This window comes from Chaetodon auriga, chromosome 6, assembly GCF_051107435.1.
Source record: "Chaetodon auriga isolate fChaAug3 chromosome 6, fChaAug3.hap1, whole genome shotgun sequence".
Lineage (NCBI taxonomy): Eukaryota > Metazoa > Chordata > Actinopteri > Chaetodontiformes > Chaetodontidae > Chaetodon > Chaetodon auriga.
Genome location: NC_135079.1, coordinates 1,414,463 through 1,424,258, shown reverse-complemented (window position 1 = coordinate 1,424,258; position 9,796 = coordinate 1,414,463). Strand labels below are relative to the sequence as shown.

The window sequence follows — 9,796 nt, the reverse complement described above, 5'->3', positions numbered from 1 at the left end:
GTAAAGTTGCAGACGTTTTTTTTCTCTCTCTCTCTCTAGGATGGCAGTGGAGAGCTCATGAATAATTAATGAAGGTGTGTGGCTTCACGCTCTTACTCATCCAATTATACAACTACCACGGAAATGTCCTCTTGCAGCATTCCTTATTATCTAATTGGCAGCTTTAGGCATTTCAAAGCAGCCAATAAGCTGTCCACACATATGTTGACGCTGCACTGCTTTCACATTCAGAACCAAACAAACCTGCCCAAAAGGAGAATGTTAGCAATGACTGACATCGATCAAAAGTCACCACCAACAGTTTTCAGTGAGTTTTCATCTGTTAAACAATGAATATTTTAAGAATAATGTGGAAAAAAAAAAAAAAAAAACAGGTGGAGGGCTGAGCGCCATCTGAACACTTTCCATAGTAGTATTTGTACAACAGCCGGGTTTCAGCACAGATACCATCATAATACTTTTTCAGAGAATCACATACATTATTTTCTATGAAAATCCTTTTTTTACTCAACAGGAAAAACCCAGAGTTTTCGTGGAACATCAAACTTGTTTAAAGCACAAGTGTCCTTCTCTATTTTTAATGAAGAGACTAAAGCCAACGACATGTTCGTTTCAGTGCTCTCTTACTTCAGTCTGTGGCTCTCAGCTTCAAGCCCTTTGGCTCCTGGTGATGAAGGATCAACAGATGAGTTTTAATGGAGCTCAGAGGAAGAAGATCAATCAGCTGTGATTGATTCACACTCACGACTTGTTTGAAGATTTGTTTCATGGGATTTCTAACAAAAAGAAAACTACAGAAAGTCAAAGATTTGTCCTTTACCAACAGAAGTTCCCAAATGTAAACAGTTACAAGAATTTGATTCAGATCCTGTTCAGGTTGTTTAGCTGATGATCACACGAGGCATAAAAATATGAGCTTGAGCTCAAGTAAAGCCTAAACCTCAGCAGACGCGTGTCTTATTTCACCTGTTAGGACAGAATGAATCTGATGCTGAACAGATTTGGCGTCTGTGTGTCAAGAAATGCCAAAGATGTTTGTTTCATTACATCACTTGTTATTGAGAAAGCACTGGTTGTTGTTCTCTGTTCATATCTGTCACAGTTCTGTAAGGAGCCCAATTAAAGGTCCTTATGAAAATAATGAGCTCTAAAATGAGTCCAGAATCCAAAGATTTCCAGTTTACAGTGATGTTAAAGTGCTCCCACGTTTCTGCTTCATGAATGAAAGAAAGGAGTAATTTTGAAAAGTGTTGAGTGACTGCTGCTGCCGACAGGTGCACAGCTCACCTGTTTTTTGCTTTTTTGAGACGTGGACTCAGAGGCTCTCCGCTGTGGGACAGCAGCGACAGCAGCCTGAGGTGCAGCTCATCGCTCACTGGTTTGACAGGCAGAAGAACTGGATCCTGAGCAAATATCTCGCTCACATGAGAACACGTCAGCATGGAGCCGACTTAACATTTCACTACATTATATGTATGTGACGAATAAAATCTGAATCTGAACCAGCGTTATCATGAGGAGTGCTGACTTTCTACAGGTGCACAGACAGGAAGCGTACTGCAGCGTTCACCTTAATGTTTGTCACTGACTGCTGACTGCACAGAGCTACAACATGCTAATGCTAACTGAAGAAGAACTTCCACGTTTACACTCTGTCAAAACAAAACCAGTCTCATAGACGTATTTCCAACCCGTAACAGCGTTTGCCACTTCTGGAAGGTAAAGGAGGAAGTTACAAGCATACCCTGAAAGCAGCATCAGCAGAAGAGAAGCTTGATGTTTCCAGATTGAAGCTTCTCATGAAGGAGTGCGATGAAGACTGATGAATGATGAAGGCAACGCTTGTCTGTCAGATGATTCGTCCTCTTTCAGGTTCTCTCAGCGACACGACGCGTCTCCTCAGTGAGATTTTAAACTTATTCAGGACATATTCACATATTTCAGAGGGAAATTTTCCACTTTTAATGGATTAAACTCAGAAGTCTTTGTGCTTCAAACCTGATTGATTCGTCTCACCGAGAAGCTTTTTCATTTAACACTCGAGAACATTTTGAGGCATTTGTTTGGTTCTGACTTTAGTGTCAGTTCACCCCCAAAAAGTTGATTATGGAGGCTCGAAGGTGCCACGATGATGGATTAAAGTGTTTCATTCTCGCTGTAGCCGCTGATGTAGAAATGAGCACATTTGGGTAAAAAAGCTTTTATAAATGAAAATGTAATTGTTATGCATTATAAATTTACTGAAAGTAAATAAAAATTCCAAACGGAATCACGAAAAGGCATTTAAATTTGCTTGACTTCATTTATTTAAATTAAATGAATTCAAGTATCTTTGTCCTCAGTTCTGTTGCATTCACAAAAGTTTAGCCAATAAAACATCAAACAGACGACTTTCATTAAAAATAACATCGTTTTATTAACTCTGAAGTCGTACACAAACGGCTGGTAGCAAATATACATATGTACAACTTCCTTTAGAAAGAAAACAAGTCACATTTACAACAGCAGAGTCTTTTGGCACTTAATGTTTGAGCAGAGACGGAAGAGACGTCCAACGCAGAGACATCAGACAGAAGACATCGACGAACCGGACTGATGGACTGCGAGGAGCCTCTTTATACTCGAGAAAAACTCAAATCCAGACAAAGTCCAACGTGTCCACAAGGACAGACGGGGACAAGCAGCTTGACTGTTCCGATAATAAACAGTAAAGATTTGAGGTCGAGATCAAATCATAGCGTAGAAACTTGTTCTGTAAACCAGTTCTGGAAGATCCAAAGGATCCAGAGGATCCGGAGGATCTGCAAGATCCAGAGGATCCGCCATCGGTTAAAAGTCATGCGTACTGTTTCACGTCAGAGCAGGAAACCTGTCCATCATGAGACACCTGAGCTGGACGTCTGTCCCAGCATCCTGATGGACATGTTTCCTGTCCACAGCGGACTCAGGAGCCATTCAGCTTCCTGTGCAGGTCAAAGGTCGGACGCAGTAACGTGGATGTTTGGCTGAAAAAACTACCAAAGAGAGCGGCGAACAAACGTCTCGCTCTCAGGAAGTTTTTGTGTGTAAACATACAGATTCATGTCGAGCAGCATCGGATCGTCCACAACGACGGCGTCGTCGTCTCCGCGTCCTTTAAACTTCGTGTGTTTTTAATCTCTGGATGAGAGAACGAGTTCTTCTCCTTCTTCGTCTTCTTCTTCACTCCCACCTGTAGATCTTCAGCATCTTCTCGGTGAGCGAGGCCAGGAAGTGCTCACCGTTCACCGCGAACGGACTGATGTCCAACACGGGGAGGTCGGCCGGAAGCTTCTGCAGCAGAGAGCCGCTGCCTGCGTCCCACACCTGAGGAGGAGGAGGAGGAGGAGACAGACGCAGCAGGAGGATGGAGACAAAGGAGATGAAGAGAGAGAGGGACCAGAGCAAGATGATGATGATGATGATGATTTCTATATTTATTTTCTCTTTAAAAAGACAAAATAAAACCTTTGAATTTTAAAGAAGTTACACACACACACACACACACACACACACACACACACACACACACTCTAACAGGACTGACCATGGTGGAGTTGGACGCCTCGTCCCCGGCGCAGACCAGCGTCCCGCCTCCGTCTGGACTCTTGAAGACGGCGTTCTTGGTGAGCAGCTTGCAGGACGAGCCGGCGCTGAACGTCTGCACCGGCGAGCAGGAACAGCTGGGCAGCTGACTGGAGTCCTGCTGAGGCGTCCTGTTCAGAGACATGAGGACGCAGCGCAGGGACGGGTTGGAGCGTCCTGCGGGAGAGACGGGACGCTGAACATCCAGAGAGACACGTCTGTCCTGAGGCAGACTTTAATCTGCTGCTCTAAAGGCTGCAGACTTGACACGAGACACTTCAGACAGCGTCCACCAGAGGGACATATTTCATCGTCACTCGATACACAACAAGAGCTGCTGTCCTCTGTCTGTGCGTCTTGTCCTTTTCTAACATGCATGTATGAATCTGTGTGTGCAGGCTGATTTATGTCACGTTCTTTGTTTTTCTTTTTTCCTTCACTTCATGAACTTCACTCTCATCACTCCTACAATCATCACAGTGAAGCTCATCGTGCGTCACCTTCAGACAGGTGTGCAGGTCTCACCTGGCCTGTAGGTGACCAGACAGTGTCGGCTCTCCGTCTCCACCTGGATGTCAGTGCAGCCGGCGGCCTCCAGTGGCAGGACGTGCGGCCTGTAGGTGGTCTCGTTGACCTGCTCCCAGAAGCACCCGCCCTCCAGAGAGCCGGCGATGAGCCCGCCGCACGGGAAAGAGCTGGACGCCGCCCGCGGGATGTAGCACAGAGACGCCACCGGACACCTGGAAGCAGCGAGAGTTCAACAGGTTACAGCTTTCAGCCGCGACGTCTTGAGTAACACCTGTCTCGTGTGTGTGTGTGTGTGTGTGTGTGTGTGTGTGTGTGTGTGTGTGTGTGCGTACCTGGAGCGCAGCGGCTGCAGCTCCTGGACGTGCGTGCTGGTGTCTCTGGTGTCGTAGACGAGCACCGAGCCGTTGCTCAGACCTGCGTAGACGTAGTTACTGTTGTCCAAACACCAGCAGCAGCTCCACACGGGTTTACCTGCGTTATAGGTCTGAACCACCGTGTTGGTCAGCAGACTGCACACACGCACACACACACGCACACGCACACACACACACGCACACAATTTACTGCATGATAACATCAGTCAGTCTCACCATCTTTGTGAGTTCGTTATAAATTAAAGTACACAGGTGTGTGTGTGTGTGTGTGTGTGTGTGTGTGTGTGTGTGTGTGTGTGTGTGTGTGTGTGTGTGCGTGTGTGCGTGTACCTGGTCAGTTTGATGGTGTTGTCCAGAGCAGCGGACAGCAGCAGACTGTCATTCTGCCTGTTGAAGGACAGACCTCGGATCTGTTTGCCGTGGATGGGGACGTACTGACTCGCCTTCATGTTGACGACGCTCACCTTCTTCACGCCACAGCCTGGAGGACGAGAGGGGTGAGAGCGGGACATGGATCAGAGCCGGGGGACGGGACAAGACTTTACATCAGACCACGATCAGAGGTTTTCCATCTCTACGACGGAGGTCCAAAGGTTGTGACTGCGTCCTCTTTCATGCCGATCTGCCTGGTTTATTTTGGCCTGTAGGTGGAGCTAAAGGTGGACAGCATGGATGTGCTGACAGATCATGTGACCATCAGTGGAGGGATTTGATTGGCACAGGTGCGGGTCAGGTGATAAACACTGACAAAGACTGAAAACACTGAAGAAAAAACCAGAAGAAGAACTTCTGCTTCTCCACATGCAACACATCCACCTGGTCCAAGATGAACACAGGTGAACTCTGACCTGTGAGTCTGGGCGGAGGTCACACTGAAACAGGAAGTATATCCCCGAACCCGTCTGTTGTTGGACGGACGTGTCATGTGACTTTGAGTTTCACTGGATGTCATTCGTGTGTATTAATATGCCGCGATGCTAACGGTTCAGAAGGAGGAGGGAGGTCTCACCAGGCACCAGCGTGGAGTGAGGGGACGGCTGCGAGGCCAGCAGGCAGCTCAGAGGTTCACAGAAGGACAAAACCCTGGAGCCTCCGGCCTGAGACACCAGCACCGCCTTAGAGAAACTGTACTGGGCCACTCTGGATCCATCCGGCCTCTGAGACAGACCGGGGAGGAGCGAGGACGAGGAGGAGGACAAGGATGAAGAGGAGGGAGCTGAGCTTCTGGACTGGGCCATCAGAGCCTGCAGAGAGAGGAGAGGAGAGGAGAGGAGAGGAGAGGAGAGGAGAGGAGAGGAGAGGAGAGGAGAAGAGAACATAAGATGGAAACAGCTGACGCGTCCTGCAGCCTCCAATGTGACTTTTATCAGCAGATAAAACGTTTACAGCAGGAAGATCCAGATTCAAAAACTGGATGCGGCCCAAACTGTAGCAGGTCTGTGCAGAACAGAGACGGTAAACTGGTTTTAATGCTAACAGGCTCAGCAGGCCGACATCTGTAAACGCGCAGGAGGGCGCAGAACAAAAACTTCATCAACATCCTGAAGGTTTCAGAAACTCGGAGAGAAAGAGGCGGAGTGATACCTGAAGCTGCTGCTGCAACTGTCCATATTTGTTTTTGACGACCTGCAGGTCCAGTTTGTACTGAGCTGATTCCAGTTCAGCTTTTCTCCTCAGAGACTGTTCCTGCTCCAGAGACCTACACACACACACACACACACACACACACACACACACACACAGAAAGACAGAGAGAGGATTTTTCTTTCTACAGACTCGTTTACTGAAGCTGAGCTGAGACCGCTGAACCTCCTCAGCTCACATCAGACCATCAGACCTGCAGACCTGCAGACCTGCAGACCTGCAGACTCGGCGTGTCAGCGTGTCGGCAGCGAAGCGGAGAAAACGTCTCACCTCTTTAAGGTCTCCTGCTCAGAGTTATCGAGCGCCCTCAGCTTCGGCGCGTACAGCAGAATGATGTCCGAACGCTTCGCTTTCTTGTTGCACTGAAGAGAAACAACAGAGACAAAAGACGGTTGAAATCCAGGTGTGAGACACAGGAAATGACGTCAGTGATCCGCTGAAAGCCGTTAACCCGGCTGACCTGTGGACATTTCCCAGCCGTGCCCTGAGCCTTCAGCCAGCGCTGGATGCAGGTGAAGCCGAACAGGTGTCCGCAGCGCAGAGCCGACAGTCTGTGCTCGCCCGCCGTCGTCCACGCCTCGAAGCAGATGCTGCAGTTGTCGCCCTCGCCCTCCTCGCCGTGCGACGGCTTGACAATAGCTGAAGCCACAAGGACCGACTAGAGGGGGACATGAAGAGAGCTTCATGTCACGAGGACGATAAAACATCTGAGCTGCATCACACAAACATTCAAAATGAGGCCAGTCAGGTGAAAACGTTAGCTTTAGCCTTTAGACTAAATGCACAGGTGTGCTGCTGCAGGTACGAAACAAGAAAGAACAAACCTCACCGTCCTCACTTCTCTGCACTGATCCTTATGAGGCAAATTAGCATCACACAGAACAGCGCAGCGGCTAACTGACGGCTGAACTTCATATCCCAGGATTCAATGCACTGATTAGCAGACAGATCATTAGCCCTCTGTGTGATGAAGAGTGACTCTTCATCATTTAAAAATAGTTCTGACAAAATGAAAATGTGGAACTTGAGTCCAATAACTGGAACCAGGAAGACGAGTGATGGAGGAGGTGTGAACGTTACCTGGACGTCCTGATTCTGAGCTTCTGTCCTCTCACCCTCTGCACCTGAACACAGTGGAGGAAACATAAACCACACTGGAGACTCTGCGCTGGTCTGTGGAAACCAGTGAAGGACATGAAGCACACGCTGGTCACACTCACCGGCTGGACTGGCTTCCTGTGGTTGTGTGTGTTGGATGGATGCGTGGAGGCGAGGACTCGCCGGCGGGACGGAGTGGGCAGGCTCCGCGGCAGCAGGTGCGCCTTCTTCATCCACCTCCTCCTCCTCTTCCTCCTCCTCGTCGGATTCGCTGACCTCTGTGGTGCTGCCGGACTCCGGTTCGGCCACGCTGGCGGCCGGGGCTCGGAGCAGGAAGTCCGGAAAGCCTCTGGAGGGCGCTGCGGTCTGGCTGGGGTAGTGCACCCGGAGGCCCTGCCTGGAGAAGGACGCACGGGGTTAACGTCTCAGGAAGACACCGACAACATCCAGCTGCTGGGGGGGACAGGAGGGTCTGAACCCTGCGCGAAAGCTTCCAGCCAAACAGAGCCGAATTTAAAGACGAACAAATGAGATGCAACGACTTTAAATGGGATTTCCAGTTAACGTGAAGAACACTGAATCAAGGCAGAAAGGCTTCTCTGAGCCTCGGCTCGGGGTACCTGAGCCTCCTCCGTATGGGCGCCCCCGGAGCAGCTGAAGGCGTGGCCGCAGAGCCGCCCACCGCCCTCTGACTGAACGCCCAGGTGGCGGGAAGCCTGGGCGGCACACGGGCTGCCGTCTGTCCTCTTTCACTGTCGTCCTCGTCGTCCTCATCCACCTCGGTGCTGCTGCCGGAGTCTGAGATGACGTGCGGCGCGTTGGCGTCCACGGCCGCTGCAGCGGTCGCCGGCTCTTCGCTGCCTCTTCCCGGCGTCTCCACGGGGGAGTCTACCTCCATGGCCTCCATCTGCACGCCAGCACAGCGGGAGAGAATGCAGGTGAGACTGTTTCACCTCAGAGACGATGCTCGGCCAACACGTCTGTCAAGATGTCACTTAACGTTAAATCCCACCTTCTTACCGTGATGTTCACAGGTACGAATGAACGTTTCGGTCTACCTGAGCTAAAAAATAAATAGCTAAAACAACCTGGTGCATGCTGGGAAAGCCTCCAAGCTCAGAAATTATGAGTTTTAAGATTCAGATTTTTTAGATTTGATGTCTTTTGACGCATTTCTAATTCCTGTGTTCTGCAGTGAGGTTTTGGATTGACTCTGGCATTTTACAAATGTTTGCTTGCACTTATGAAGCACTTTAAGACGGCATAAACAAAAACAATCATCATTATTATGACCTCAGTACGTTCGCCTGCTGCCTCCTATGACACTGACGTGACACTGTCACACCTGTAAACTCCTCTGCTCCAGTGGTCTAACACACTGTCCCTGACACTTAAAGGCCGCTTGACTCTGAATCATCTTCTGGAGGATGTAAAGTTCCTCCTTCTTCATCAGTGCTGATAGAAAGTTTTCCTCAGTGAAACGTGGAGCTGCAGTGAAGAACTGGAACACACTTCACCTGGTTTATCTCTGCACACTGGACAAGGATGCAGTTATACATACAGAGATAATTACCTTGTCTTTGGCAGACAGCAGCTGTTCTCCACATCGCCTGTGAACACGGTAACAGCTGCTCTCACAGCGGAGCCACACTGAGCTCCAGCAGGCTCCACCAAGACACAAGTTACACAAGCTGCATGTTGTGCTAACCAGCTAGCTAACGCTGACTGGGACACAGTCAAACAGTGATAGCAGCCAACTGGTCCAGCGAAGTGTGACAGATTCTGACTCACAACTATCCGACAAATGAGCTCCATAATTCGCGGATCTGTCTGTGACCTGTGGTGGCAGATACCTCCGGCTGTGTTCTGCGGTGCCACGGCGCGCGTTCTCGGACTACGCGCTCAACTCGAGACCGAGGATCCCGAGGCCTCCGACCAGAACTGAGCTAACAGCAGCCCCATAGATTCAGTTCAAACATTAATGGGCGAGATTACTGATGGAGCTTCTCAGTTCATAAGCAACGTTTCAGAACAATAAAGGACAAAAGGATCGATTCTCCGTTCTGCCCTGGTTACCACGGACGCTTCAGCTAAAATTAGCTAACATTTGACAAGCTGTGAGGCTGCCGACGTGCGTTTTATGTGTGAAATCACGCTTCTATCGCAGCCACTGTTTAACTGCCCGGTGCTGATATTAACTACGGTGATGCTGGTGTAAATAAGCTCGGGAGATGAGGCAGGCTGGTGGGCTTGTTAGCGCGGCTAGCTCGTTAAGTTAGGTAACAGACTTGGCTCCGCTCGGGCTGGAGCTGCAGCAGCGCGGTAAGAAGCGAACACCTACCTGTGAGGAAGTGAAGTTTAACAGCTGCTGACCCCGCTTTGGAAGAACACAAACGGTGACAACATGGCCCCAAAGACACTACTCAAACGGGTCTGGCTGTGCTGGGTTTACTGGTTACTTCCAGTTCACTCAGCGGGAGTAAATACAGTCTGAACCGCGGTCAGGGATCGAATCTCCCGGCGCCAGTTCACTCTGCCCGCCCCATCCT

At 49.6% G+C, this 9,796-nt stretch overlaps 1 protein-coding gene across 1 annotated transcript; it reads right to left on the bottom strand.

The window, feature by feature from the left end:
- Window positions 1-2,291: 2,291 nt before the first annotated feature.
- Window positions 2,292-9,796, bottom strand: rfwd3 (ring finger and WD repeat domain 3). Its single transcript, XM_076734108.1, has 13 exons — window positions 9,589-9,796; window positions 7,868-8,154; window positions 7,370-7,644; window positions 7,230-7,273; window positions 6,610-6,807; window positions 6,420-6,511; window positions 6,090-6,204; window positions 5,515-5,749; window positions 4,836-4,986; window positions 4,464-4,640; window positions 4,129-4,343; window positions 3,566-3,780; window positions 2,292-3,345 (listed from the first exon to the last, which is right to left on the bottom strand). The coding sequence occupies exons 2-13, from the start codon at window positions 8,152-8,154 to the stop codon at window positions 3,202-3,204; spliced, it is 2,148 nt and encodes a 715-aa protein (XP_076590223.1). The 5' UTR covers window positions 9,589-9,796; the 3' UTR covers window positions 2,292-3,201.